The following is a 14,445-nucleotide window of genomic DNA, read 5'->3' as shown; positions in this document are numbered from 1 at the left end:
GGGAGGGAGGATGTGGTGTGGCTTTCTATGCTCCCTCTAACCACCGTCTTGTTGACAATGTCTCATCACTGCTCTGGAAAAAGGAACCTCACTGATTGGGGATCCACTATGATTTGGCTCCTTTGAGACGCGTTTATTTATCACCATCCATGTTGTTCGAAGGACAGAGGAAATCAGTACACCATCATATCATACTAGGGTGGTGTCAAAACTAACTGTGCCACCTACTGTACAGTGCATGGTACCAGTGACCGTCAGAGTAGTGTGGATTGTGTTATAGCTTACCCAAACTGTAGAGGTGTCCGGAGCTCCCTCTCATCTGTCACTCTTCTTCTCTTCCCTGATCCTGGGAGAGAGAAGGGATTTATTAGAACGGACAGATCCACTGTGACCTGAGCAAATGCAGAAACCCTGTTGGGTTGCCAGAGGTGCCCTTACTCTAAAATAAGAAAACCCTGCGTCAATTCAGTTGCCCAGGGGGAAACAGTGTCTCGAAAACTCTACCCACCATACAAGGTGGACTTCAAGAACATTTCAGACTGTTTGGTTCGATTGAATAAAACAAAGAAACATTCCCCACGGAAAAACCATGGGGTCCTTTTAACCACTGTTGCTTTAAAAAAAATGGCACATCAATGCAGGATTTACTAATAGCTTGTCAAATTGATCCCCTTATTGTATGGGACACTTAAATGTGCTTTTAGAAGCCATGCAATTCAGTACTCATCTTTGAAACAAAAGCAATTAAGGTCAAAAAAGTCCATATTAACAAAGGAAATGGAAAGACTAACAGTACAGATGGATAGAAATAAACTGTACCATAGAGGATCAGAAAGACCAAGTATAATATATTATATAAAATAAAGCTAACTGGGTGGTATATGGGATATTTTTATTTTGATATTATTCATCCAAATCAGACAGGTTTTTTACATGTACGATACATTGGAGATAATATCAAGACAAGTCCTGGAAACAATAGAACACTATGAACAATCTAGGAAACCAGGCCTGGTATTCATAGCCGACTTTGAAAAGGATTTTGATAAAGTACGACTGGAGTTTATATATAAATGCCTGGAATATTTAAGTTTTGTAATCTCTTATAAAACTAGTTAAAGTTATGTATAGTAACCCTAGGTGTAAAATAGTCAAAATTGTCTACCTCAAGTTTTAAACTGTCAAGAGGAGTAAAACAAGGTTGTCCACTATCGGAATATCTATTTATTATGGCCATAGAAAAGCTGTTAAAATCAGATCCAACAGTAATATCAAGGGGTTAGAGATCCAGGGCTGAAAAACAAAGGTGTCATTGTATGCTGATGATTCATGTTCTCTTTTAAATCCATCATTTGGATCCCTCCACAGCCTCAGAGGATCTAGATACGTTTTCCTAACCTCTCTGGATTACATCCAAATGATAAGTGTACTTACTATATATTGTATTGGGATCACTAAAAAAAGACCACTTTTACATTGCCAATAAAATGGTCAGACAGTGATGTGGACATACTCGGTATATATATCCCAAAAGAAAGAAATGATCTCACTCCAATAAATGTTAATAGAAATTGCCTAAAAGGGCCTATTAATATAAATTTGGAGGGCAGAAATGATTAAATATTGAAGCATTAGACCTCTCACTAAAGGCGTCAGGGCATACAAAAAGTAATATTTAAATCCGAACTGGTTCTCTAGAAGATTAATAAGAAAGTCTCACCCCATGTTCAAGAATTTCATTTTTCACTTTATTCAGATTACAACCTCTCACTTTCAGATATTTGAAAGTGAAATCATCTCCAAAATATCTCTATTTTAAAAAACAAGCCACAGAAAGTTGGTTGCAATTTCAGTTCAATCCACCAGAAAAGACAGAACAAATAATACAACAAATATTGTGGTTAAACTCAAATATACCAAATGTTTAAAATAAAAAAAAAACTATTAAAATGTCTGCTCCACCCAAATTTACAACCAACTAACTGCAGCATTACCGCAAAAATGGAAGAGGCAAGAAGAAGGGGGGAAAGGAAGGAACTTGTCTGTCGGCCCTGCGTTAAAGACCAAAATTGGTTAAAGAAAATTGTGATAAATAAAAAAAAAAAGTATAACAGTTTCATTTGAGGACCAAAAAATGGACAGCTGTGCCATATAGATTGAAAACTCTTCAACTATTTTGTAATGTACCCATTCCAACGGCACATGGTTTATGAACTGATACGCAAAACAATATCGGATTCAAAACAGATGTTTCTATTTAAATTAAGCAAAATTCTTGCAAACAATAGAATGTTATATACAGTATATGGGGGGTATAAACCTTCCCAGCTCTGCAGATTTTGTTGCAAAGAAACCATCATTAGATCATTTATTTTGGTACTACCCATATGTACAGTTGAAGTTTACATACACCATAGCCAAGTACATTTAAACTCTGATTTTCACAATTCCTGACATTTAATCCTAGTAAAAATGCCCTGTCTTTGGTCAGTTAGGATCACCACTTTAAGAATGTGAAATGTCAGAATAATAGGAGAGAGAATTATTTATTTCAGCTTGTATTTCTTTCATCACATTCCCAGTGGGTCAGAAGTTTACATACACTCAACTAGTATTTGGTTGCATTGCCTTTAAATTGTTTAACTTGGGTCAAATGTTTTGGGTAGCCTTCCACAATAAGTTGGGTGAATTTTGGCCCATTTCTCCTGACAGAACAGGTGTAACGGAGTTATGTTTGTAGGCCTCCTTGCTCGCACACGCTTTTTCAGTTCTGCCCACAAATTTTCTACAGGATTGAGGTCAGGGTTTTGTGACGGCCACTTCAATACCTTTACTTTGTTGTCCTTAAGCCATTTTGCCACAACTTTGGAAGTATGCTTGGGGTTTGGAAGTGTGCTTGAACAAGCTTTAACTTACTGACTGATGTCTTGAGATGTTGCTTCAATATATCCACATAATTTTCCATCCTCATGATGCCATCTATTTTGTGAAGTGCACCAGTCCCTCCTGCAGCAAAGCACCCCCACAACATGATGCTGCCACCCCTGTGCTTCACGGTTGGGATGTTGTTCTTTGACTTGCAAAGCCTCCGCCTTTTTCTTCCAAACATAACGATGGTCATTATGGCCAAACAGTTCTATTTTTGTTTCATCAGACCAGAGGACATTTCTCCAAAAAGTATGATCTTTGTCCCCATGTGCAGTTGCAAACCGTGGTCTGGCTTTTTTATGGTGGTTTTGGAGCAGTGGCTTCTTCCTTGCTGAGCAGCCTTTCAGGTTAGGTCGATATAGGACTCGTTTTACTGTGGATATAGATACTTTTGTACCGGTTTTCTCCAGCATCTTCACAAGGTCCTTTGCTGTTGTTCTGGGATTGATTTGCACTTCTCGCACCAAAATACATTCATCTCTAGGAGACAGAACACGTCTCCTTCCTGAGCGGTATGACGACTGAGTGGTCCCATGGTGTTCATACTTTCGTACAGATGAATGTGGTACCTTCAGGTGTTTGGAAATTACTCCCAAGGACGAACCAGACTTGTGGAGGTCTACAATTCTTTTTCTGATTTCTTTTGATTTTCCCATGATGTCAATCAAAGAGGCACTGAGTTTGAAGGTAGGCCTTGAAATAAATCCACAGGTACACCTCCAATTAACTCAAATGATGTCAATTAGCCTATCAGAAGCTTCTAAAGCCATGACAATTATCTGGAATTTTCCAAGCTGTTTAAAGGCACAGTCAACTTAGTGTATGTAATCTTCTGACCCACTGGAATTGTAATACAGTGAATTATGTGTGAAATAATCTGTCTGTAAACAATTGATAGAAAAATTACTTGTGTCACGCACAAAGTAGCTGTCCTAACCGAATTGCCAAAACTATAGTTTGTTAACAAGAAGTAGCTAACAAGTTTTAATAACTCCAACCTAAGTGAATGTACATTTCTGACTTCAACTGTAGCTTTTTGGTCACAGGTCCAGGAATTGCAACATTTACCTGGAGCCAACTCTGCAGATAGTACTACTGGGTGATTTGAAAAGTCATAGTCAATCAATAATATAATAATACTTTTAGCTCAAATATAAAATATATTTTATATTTTTGGGTTACTACATGGTTCCATGTGTTCTTTCGTAGTTTTGATGTCTCCACTATTATTCTACAATTTAGAAAATAGTAAAAATGAAAGAAAATCCTGGAATTGACTGACCTTCATGTCTTAAAGTAATGATGGACTGTCGTTTCTCGGTCATGCTCTGACCTTAGAGATCCTTTTTATTCTCTATTTTGGTTAGGTCAGGGTGTGACTAGGGTGGGTACTCTAGTTTGTATATTTCTATGTTGGCCTGGTATGGTTCCCAATCAGAGGCAGCTGTCTATCGTTGTTTCTGATTGGGGATCATATTTAGGCAGCCTTCTCCCAACTGTTGTTTGTGGGATCTTGTTGTTGTATTGTTGCTGTTGAGCCCTACAAGGCTGTCTTGTTTTGTTGCTGGTTATCATTACTAAATATGATTAACCTACCCCACGCTGCATCTTGGTCCGACCATTCTTACAATGACGAGCGTAACATTCTCTTTGCTAATTTGAGCTATTCTTGCCATAAAATGGACTTGGTCTTTTACCAAATAGGGCTGTATACCATCTGTATACCACCACTACCTTGTCACAACACAACTGATAGGCTCAAATGCATTAAATAAATAAATTCAACAAATTAACAAGGCACACCTGCTAATTGAACTGCATTCCAGGTGACTACTGTACCTCATGAAGCTGATTGACAGAATGCCAAGAGTGTGCACAGCTGTCATCAAGGAAAAATGTGGCTACTTTGAAGAAACTCAAATCTAAAATATATTTTAATTTGTTTAACATTGTTTTTGCTTACTACATGATTCCATGTGTTATTTCATAGTTTTGATGTCTTTACTATTATTCTACAATGTAGAAAATAGTAAAAATGTAAGAAAAACCCTGGAATGCGTACTGTAGGTGTGTCCAAACTTTTGACTGGTACTGTATATAATTTTAAAACAGAATTGTTTGTCAAACTGACCATATCAAAATAGATATCAAGTAATAGAGCTAGGAATGATTTTGGGGAATGGAATGAAAACTCAAAAGATTGCAGCATTTAGGAAAAAGAGACTCAGGCTACATCCCAAATGGAACTCTATTTCCCATGTAAGTGTCCTACTGTTGACCGGGCCCATAGGACTCTGGTTAAAAGTACTGCACTACATAGGGAATAGGGTGCCATTTGAAACACGCCCTCAGACTGCAGTAGTCACGTGGTCTGAGCCAGCCCAGTGTTTTGAGCTGCTACAATAACAGGTTAAACATATGCCAGCCAGGGTAAACTAAAGCCTCAAATGCTTGCTCTGGGTCATCAAAACAATGACGCAAACACTTTTAACCAGAGATCTTATTTTGCTCTGAGAGATTAGCTGAACAATGTTTTCCTGCTGGGGAAAAAAGCTGCCTTGTTTCCCCTGAACGGGACTGGACTGGGTGATCTGACTAAGCAAATGGAAGGAGATAACAGTCTGCACTGCCAACAAACAGCTTCAAGGCCCAAGACCAAGTCCTTCCAAATGGAACCCTATCCTCTATATAGTGCACTACTTTTGACCAGAATAGGGTGCCATTTGGGACATAAGCCATGAGAATAATGCACTGGTTAGAGAGCAGAGCAGAGATGAGATTTCCATTGGTACCTGGTGGAGTGGAGCAGAGAGTGGAGGAGGAGGAGGAGGAGGAGGGGGTGCTGTGGTAGGCCAAGGCCCCAGAGCTGGTCACTATGGCTGGGGTGGGCAGGCCACTGGCTGCCTTGATGACCTGGAGGTTGAGAGGGGAGCAGCTGGCTGAGAGGCCGGAGGAGGTGTTGTTGAGTAGAGAAGAGGAGCCTTTGGTGAGCTTCAGAGGGTTCCTCTCTGCCTCCGGGTCTGTGGTGGTCTCGTTGAGGTCCTTCACGTTGTCCTCAGAGCCATCCGAGTCGCTCTCCACATTACTCTCAGACTCTGCAGGGGACACCAGTGGGAGTGGAGGACTTGATAAGTCATATCTCAATTAACATTAATATCGCACCAAACCACACATAGGCAGCATCCCAAATGGCACCCTATTCCTTTTGTTGTACTGCACTATGTAGGGAATAGGGTGCCATTTGTGAAAAGCCATAGACTGAAAACAACAGGCTGGTTAAAGGAAACTCTTCAGGGTATCTACTGAATCTGTATCTGACGAGGTGATGAAGCATTTAAAGTAACACCAGAATTAAGTGCTGTTCCCCCATTGCGTTACATTTGATTTATTTGATTTTATTAGGATCTCTTTTAGTCCCCATTTGGACTAATCTTCCAAGAGTCCTTAACATTAAAATACAATTTATAATACAAACACACTTTCACATATAACACAATATTACAAACATACATAATACACTAGCATAACGTATACATTAACGTGTTCAACTGACTAACCTGATAGGCTGTCGTCGGAATCCTCCTCATCGTCGTCATCATCTTCATCGTCCTCTAAGGAGTCTTCCGAGTCCTTGCTGTCAGGGATGTCCGACTCTGTGGCCCGGAACAGCTCCACCAGGGACTGCACCAGGTGGGTCTGGTGATCCTTACCCTTGTGGAAAGCCTTGTGCTGGGCCTTGCTCTTCCCAGCCCTGTGGGCCAGGCCTACGGAACTGTGCTCCTTGGTCCCAGTGCTCAGGTTGACAGGCATGGAGAAGGACGGGCTGGTGGCAGCCAGGAGAGACTTGTTGTTGGTGCTCCTGCTCTGACTGATACTGCGAGGCTTGGTGATGAGGGCTAGGGGGGCATCCTGCACCGTGCTATGGATCACCCCATTGGGGTGGGGGCCCAGGAAGGAGGTGGCCAGGAACAGGTTGGAGTTGTTGGTATGAGGAGAAGGGAGCGTGTGACTGCTCAGGGTCTCTGGAGACAGTTTGGGCGGTGGAAGTGACGAGGATGATGAGGCGGCCATTTTCTTTTTCTTCGGGCTCTTGAACAGATCCTGATGGGTCAGTGGAAGAGGGAAGGCCTGTTTGAAGTGCTCCTGGGAGAGGAATGGTTAAAGGAGAGTAGGGGAGAGAGTAATTATACGAGCCGTCGGTCATTTCCATTAATGCAGATTGTGAATGAAGGTGGTAGTAATAAGGAATGCACTTGTATTATTGCTCAGTGAGAATGACAATGAGGAAGAGGGTCTCCCCACATTAAGTATATTAAAAACAAGTCTGTGTCGAGAAAGGTATACAATGAACACAAAGCTGTTCGGCACAATCCTTGCTAATTTATTCTGTTCAGTTTTCCGGACTTAGCTTGTCAAATTCCTTTCTTTGAGATACCTCTAAACTCTGGCTGTACTAAAATCCCGTTGCAAAGGTTTTGTTATAGATTGACATGCTATCACCACTGTTCAGATTAACAATAATAATTGAATCCTTTGAAAAAGGAAAAAATTTCCATTTTGATAACTGGATAGCAACGGGCTTCCTAAAGCATTACGGAGTTAATTGCGTGTCAGCTTTAGTGAAGTATTTCCAATAAAGCTAACTGCATTGTCACTTTCAGTCGTGTACAGGGCGAGCCGACATGAAGCACAATCAAACCGCTGATAACAGTGCTTAGACGTTTCATTTCCTGTGGAGAGGAACCCAGCTGACCTTTTCAAATCTGCACGTCAGAAACAATGATAGTCAAAAAGAAAAAAGGGAGCTATTAAATATCCATATCCGAAATTCTAAGGCGTGTTTGGCAACAAAAAAACATGTCATCAGCATTACTTTGGGGAAAGACTTCAATCGAATAGTCTGCTTTTAATGAGTGGAAAACAGACCACAAAACCATGAAAAGGCAAATAATTTGCATACAGCAGTACACTAGACTCACCTGTTTCAATTTAAAGTTGTTGATGTGTAACAAGGTTTCATCCAAGAAGGTTCTGCCGCCCGCCTTCATACTGTCAGACAGGGTGGGGAGTTTGGGGGAGGCCGTTCGAGATTTGGGTTTGTGCGAGGGCGAGAGGGTGGGTGGTTTTGGGGACGAAGACCGAGAGGGAGGCTTGGATGAGGTGGACAGAGACAAGGGTTTAGGTGAGGAACTGAGGGGCTTGGGTGAGGAGCAGAGGGAGAGGGGCTTGGGTGAGGAGCAGAGGGAGAGGGGCTTGGGAGAGGAAGAGACTGCGTTTGGTTTGGGTGAGGAAGAAAGGGGGTATGATTTAGGTGAGGAGGAAAGGGAGTATGATTTAGGTGAGGAGGAAAGGGAGAAGGGTCTGGCGGGTTGAGGAGAGGATGAGGCCTCCCTGCGTGGTTGTGTGACCAGAGCCAAAGGCTTAATACTGGCCCGCCCTGTGGCCTGGATCACACTGGTGTGTTGCTTCAGTTCTTCCTCCCTGGTCCTGGAGCTCTGGAAGACTAGGGCCACGGACTGGGGCAGTGCTGGGGGCTGTGGTGAGGGATGGAGCGGGTAGTGGAGGGAATGGAGAAAGGCCTCGTCTGGATGTTTCTGAAGCAGAGCAGTCCGGCTGTCCCGAGCCTCCTCGCCTTCAGCGGCGCTGGGTTTTTTCTTCTTGCTGTCGGCAGGGCTCTGTGTCAGGCCCTGAGAGAGAGAAGAGGGGGAGGAGGACAGTGTCACGTCAGCTCTGACTCACCCAGCCAACAATGGCAGCCCTGATGGGCAGCAAGGTCGGACACCCAGCACGCCACCCACTAGCAGAGCTACCTTTGACATTTAACTGAGATTCACATTCATAGAGAGGATCACGGTGTGCTTAGAACAAAGAGGAAAGTGTAACAATTTCAAAAGACAAACCACACAGACATGACATGTTAATAAAACTTCTTAAGGCTAGGGGGCAGTATTCATAAGTTTGGATGACTGAGGTGACTCAGGCCCAGAAGCTAGTATTGGATAGAAAACACTAAAGTTTCTAAAACTGTTAAAATAATGTCTGCGAGTATAACAGAACTGATTTGGCAGACGAAACCCAGAGGACAATCCATCCAGGATTTGTTTTCTTTTTTGGGTCATTGGATTTTCCAATACTTTTCTATGGGGAAGCCAAATTATTAGGACCCAGATTGCAGTTCATATGGCTTCCACTAGATGTCAACAGTCTTTATAAATCATTATTATTATTATTTTTTTTAAATGAAGAAGTAGTCATTCTTTCTAAGTGTCACTCAGGTGGACTCTAGTCTTTTGGTGCGCGTGAATGAGAGCGGGCTCCTTGTTTTTCTCTGGTATTGGAAACAGTTTATTCCGTCTTAAATTGTATCGATTATTTACATTTTAGGGTACCTGAGGTTGGATTAGAAACATTGTTTGAAATGTTTGGACCAAGTTTACAGGTAACTTATTAGATCCTTTGTAGGCATGTTGGGCGAGTTGGAACCGGTGAGTTTCTGAATCAAACGCACCAAATAAACTGACATTTTTGGGATATAAAGAAGGACTTTATCGAACAAAACGACCATTCATTGGGTAACAGACCTTTGGGATTGCAAAAAGATGAAGATCTTCAAAGGTAAGTGATTTATTTTATCGCTATTTCTGACTTTCGTGATGCATCTGTTTGGTTGGAAAATGTTTTTCATGCTTTTGTATGCGGGGCGCTGTCCTCAGATAATCGCATGGTATGCTTTCGCCGTAAAGCCTTTTTGAAATCTGACAAAGCGGTTGGATTAACAAAATGGTAATCTTTAAGCCGATGTATAATAACACTTGTATTTTTTATGAATGTTTATTATGACTATTTTTGTATTTTGAATTTGGCGCTCTGCAATTTCACAGGATGTTGTCGAGGAGGGTCGGTAGAGGAACGCCTGCGCCAGAAAGGTTAAAATAGTGTATGCATGAGTCCACCTACATGGCTACTAAGTTCTAACAAGCCAACACGGACAGTTCGACCGTACAAGTGCCTTAAGTCCCAAAGTTAACGTGACAATGAAACGCACCTTAATCTTCCTCTTTACGCTCTCCTTCGCAGAGTTAGAATCGTCGCTGTCGTTGCTCTGATCGTCGTCATCGTCATCTAGGTCATCTGACTCACTGCTGTTCAAGCCTTCGCTGGAGATATCAGAGGAGGACCCTGATTCGCTGTCACTGTTGCTGGACGCCTCAAACAGTTTCTTGCCGAGTTTCTTTAAAAAACGGGGAACAGTGACGGATTCATTTCAGTCAAGGTCGCATAATACCATAACAAACATCTCAGATGTCTCAACCCAAACCAGCTGAGGGGAGTCCAACTCAGTTCAGCCATAAACCCACTGTAGTGCATTCACCCTTGTGGGATTACTAACGTTGCCAGATGTGTTCACCACAAACTAGTCCCTTTTTTGGACTCGTTTTACCTGAAGTAAGCCCTAATAATTATTAGTTGCCAGATATGTGTTTGGTGTTCACTACTAACTTTCTCTTTCGTTTTCTCCTTCACTTGGTCCATGTCCTGGTGGCTCATGCGGATCTTGCCACTGCCGTTGTTGGTGCCTTTCAGTTTCTCAGTGTTCCCCTGTGTTGAGAACGTAGTGGCGGTGGTGGAGATTCCCCCAGACACAGTGGAGACACTGTTGCCATTCACTGCGCCATTCACTCCTATGGGCAGGACAAGAACACACTGTTAGACAACTATGCATTACGAACAACCATTTTAGTAGTGAGTATTGGAGAGGACAAGAGTTCTGGAAAATGATGAGTTATCAGAAATTGCCAAAGCACTTACGAATAGGAAAAATCTCATTATATTAGTGAGAGGATCCCCCGGTTAACATATTCAGTGTTGAGACACCCGGCACCTGCTTACAAACTGAATTATGGATGAACATGTCTTCCTATTGCCTCCAAGGTCAATTAAACATATTTGATATTGTACCTGTGCCCATAAGGACATCATTCTCTTTTATGGGGAAAAGTTCCTTGCTTCATTAAATTGCTTGCAGAGTAGGGAAAACATATGGCAGTGCGTGTGTGTGGCAGGAGTGTGTGTGTGTGTGTGTGTGTGCATCCGTCTTTCTGTCCGTCTACCTTTGGCAGTGGCTCGTCCGTTCTTGCTGGAGGTGCGGGCCTGGAAGGGGCTGGGGTCGTGGCTCTGCTGGAGTTGGGGTAGGAACATGGGAGGGAGCCCCAGGAGATGGGGGAAGAAGGCTGCAGCTCCACGCCCCTGAGCCTCAGCTGCCCTCCACCATTCTTGGATGTAGAGGGAGAGGGGAGAGAATCCATGCGAGACTGATTTCACAGTTATTACAGTTGTTTAATCCATCTCTGTGATGACACACTGTTTCAGACAGTCAGCGTTTTTGCTGTTCCAACCTTTCTGGTTTCTCTTTGAACAGAGATCTCAGCAGATGACCAGTGCTTTCCACTGACTGATTTCATCCCCTTTTACTGTAAACATGTTAAGAATTTCTAAATTAAAGACAGACTATATGAGCTCATCCCAGAGGATGGCTCCACATTTGCGCTCCAAACATGCTGGATATTTCACAGCTGCAAAAACACAGCCTTGCAGAAACGCTTTCCCGTTAAAATGGCTAAAAGCAATTCAAAATGGAGCCATTCATGCTTTATGAAGTTGAAAACTACACACTCCTGATTCATTTGTGATTCTAGTACAACAAAATGTAATGTTTTTTTGTTAAGAACATTACAATGTTTAAAAGTATAGTTACATATTCACATTCTCCATACACTGTCTACAGTTCCTGAAGGCTAACCAAAACTATTTTCCTCTGAGAATGACAGCAAAAGAAAAATAATGTAATGCCACAAAACATCACTTCAAAAGTGTGATAGTGTCCAATCTTTTTTTCTTTGAGGTCAAGGTGGTCCTGTGAACCTTCCCAATCTATAAACGTCACAGTCTGAATGCTGCCTATTGAACTGATGGACGATACCATAAAGGTGATGCATGCTAGCTGGGCTCTCTGTGGGAGTTGGCTGAGGCTAACCACACATTCTGTGAGCTCCCCGAAGGCAGAATGAACTGATCAAATTACTGTTTGTGTCCCAAATGGGACCCTATTCCCTATGTAGTGCACCATTTTTGACGAATGGGCCCTGGTCAAAAGCAGTGCACTATATAAGGAATAGGTTGCCATTTGGGATTCACTGTGTGTATTACTGATGCATTTACAGCTCGTAAAATCCCTAACTAAACCACTGATTACTAGATTTAAAAACTTAGGATAGTGTATCCACTTTCTAAAGAATGCAATTCAATGCTACCCTACCTGGAAAGACTCTCATACCTGGAAATGGTCCTAGCTGGGAGTGAGCAGCCAAGGCAGCAGACATCCCCAAGGACCCCAGGCCTCCAAACTCTGAGTGCCCCGAGCTGGTAGTGTACAGACCAAACGCTGGGTGGTTGAAGATGGGAAAGGCACTTGAGACCGTAGACATGTTGAAATGATGATCGCCCGCCACCCGAAACAAGTCTCCTAGACGAGAAGTAGGAAGACGACAAATTGAAGTGTGTGTGTACGATTTAAATCAAATATACATAAGCCATGTAGGTGAAACACCACAGCAAAATAAATGTATCCGTATGAAGTCTCCTTAAGGATCGGTTGCAACATCCTCTGGTTGAAAGAGAGAGTGTTTTATGTGTTATCAATACAGACGCTGGTTAGTGTGTGTAAAGGAGAAAGACTCCCACGGATTCTGCTTGATCTGTTCAAACAAGCTTTAGTAAATATGAGACATGGTTGTAAGAGGCTGTTGGGATTCTATTCAGAGTGAGATCGTCATGCATGTTTAAAGTGCCTGGGGCTATTGCTCGGTTTGAATATGACTATCGCAATAAATAAAAAAAATTGCATCATGAACATTTTGCAGAATCTTGTCAAAATAAAAGTAAAACTGCATATAGTTTTGGTGGGCGAGAAAAACGACAAAGTAGGCCTATTTGCAAGGATGTTAATTTCATGTATTTTTAAATTGCCGCAGGACATTTGGTCAGCCGATAATGCAACATTTCCTCCTCCATGCACCTGACAGATCACTCCTGCTTCTCCACTACTCTCTGAAGGCTGACAAAATAGAGAGACTGTCAGAGATTTTGTGCTTAGAGTGCATCAGTGTGAATGGGTCATTCTGGAACAGAGTGCTTCTTTCTGATCACTTCTTCCCAGGACTCCCGGGAAAACCGTGGCAATTGTTACTGAGCGGACTATTCTAGCAACAACAAAAAAACGAAAATGAAATGACTTTAATATTCACACAGTCTATGTCCGTGTTGGCGAGACGAGCTACTTTGTCCTCTCTCAGTCAGATAGAGAGCACCGAAGTAGCATATTTCATGGAAACTCAATTAGCGCCACAGCCATGCAAAGAAGCCTGTGCCTGCTGTTCGAACAGGCAGTACCATGTGCCAGGTGATGGGCATGAATCAAAAACATGACTGAACACATTTCCACATTACTAAATCCCTCAAAGAAAAAAGAAAAAAAACTTGACCATTTATTTTAATAATACAAAATCGAAATATGATTAGCCCGTTTATTTTCACTAGGTGTAACGGATGTGAAACGGCTAGCTTAGTTAGCGTGGGCGCTAAATAGCGTTTCAATCAGTGACGTCACTTGCTCTGAGACCTTGAAGTAGTAGTTCCCCTTGCTCTGCAAGGGCCGCGGCTTTTGTGGAGCGATGGGTAACGATGCTTCGAGGGTGACTGTTGATGTGTGCAGAAGGTCCCTGGTTCGCGCCCGGGTATGGGCGAGGGGACGGTCTAAAATTATACTGTTACATTGATGCTGTTGACCCGGATTACTGGTTGCTGCGGAAAAAGAGTAGGAAGGTCAAAAGGGGGGTGAGTGTAACGGATGTGAAACGGCTAGCTTAGTTAGCGTGGGCGCTAAATAGCGTTTCAATCAGTGACGTCACTTGCTCTGAGACCTTGAAGTAGTAGTTCCCCTTGCTCTGCAAGGGCCGCGGCTTTTGTGGCGCGATGGGTAACGATGCTTCGAGGGTGACTGTTGATGTGTGCAGAAGGTCCCTAGTTCGCGCCCTGGTATGGGCGAGGGGACGGTTTAAAATTATACTGTTACATAGGTATAATGACATGTGGGTGAAGACTAAACAAAAAAGCTCAACTCTTTATATACACAGATTACTGGTTATAGTTGGCCGAAATTGCATGGCTGCTTTGCAATAGTTGGCCAAAATTGACCTAACATATCTCCAAAAAATATAACGTGGGGGTCTTGTAATGCTCCATTACTGATCCCTCTTCCCACTTTATGCATTCTACATTGAAGCATTTATGGTCTCCCACTGGGTTTGTGACTGGTCTATAAACCCATCTTCCAAGCAGTTCGCTTACAATTTACAGCATGTGATTTCAGATTTCCCATTTAATTTTTTATTTATTAAAATAAAATATTCACACACACAACCATACAAATGAAAGTGCCTAATACAGATAATGGTAACT

General features: G+C 42.4%; 1 protein-coding gene across 17 annotated transcripts in view; it reads right to left on the bottom strand.

Moving 5' to 3' along the window:
- LOC110501507 (bromodomain adjacent to zinc finger domain protein 2B) overlaps positions 1–14,445 on the bottom strand; it is an 89,879-nt gene that overhangs the window by 19,206 nt on the left and 56,228 nt on the right. For 15 of the 17 annotated variants that reach the window (XM_021579139.2, XM_021579127.2, XM_021579129.2 and 12 more), the window contains exons 4-11: positions 12,245–12,451; positions 11,040–11,201; positions 10,429–10,610; positions 9,974–10,159; positions 7,908–8,615; positions 6,486–7,071; positions 5,721–6,023; positions 286–346 (exon numbers count right to left, since the gene is read on the bottom strand). In XM_021579139.2, the coding sequence (XP_021434814.2) occupies positions 286–346; positions 5,721–6,023; positions 6,486–7,071; positions 7,908–8,615; positions 9,974–10,159; positions 10,429–10,610; positions 11,040–11,201; positions 12,245–12,451 (2,395 nt within the window). The remainder of the gene's footprint in view (positions 1–285; positions 347–5,720; positions 6,024–6,485; positions 7,072–7,907; positions 8,616–9,973; positions 10,160–10,428; positions 10,611–11,039; positions 11,202–12,244; positions 12,452–14,445) is intronic. The other 2 variants (XM_021579130.2, XM_021579140.2) reach the window with 1 other exon arrangement.

This window comes from Oncorhynchus mykiss, chromosome 22 (genome assembly GCF_013265735.2).
Source record: "Oncorhynchus mykiss isolate Arlee chromosome 22, USDA_OmykA_1.1, whole genome shotgun sequence".
Lineage (NCBI taxonomy): Eukaryota > Metazoa > Chordata > Actinopteri > Salmoniformes > Salmonidae > Oncorhynchus > Oncorhynchus mykiss.
This window is presented reverse-complemented; position numbering and strand designations above follow the sequence as displayed.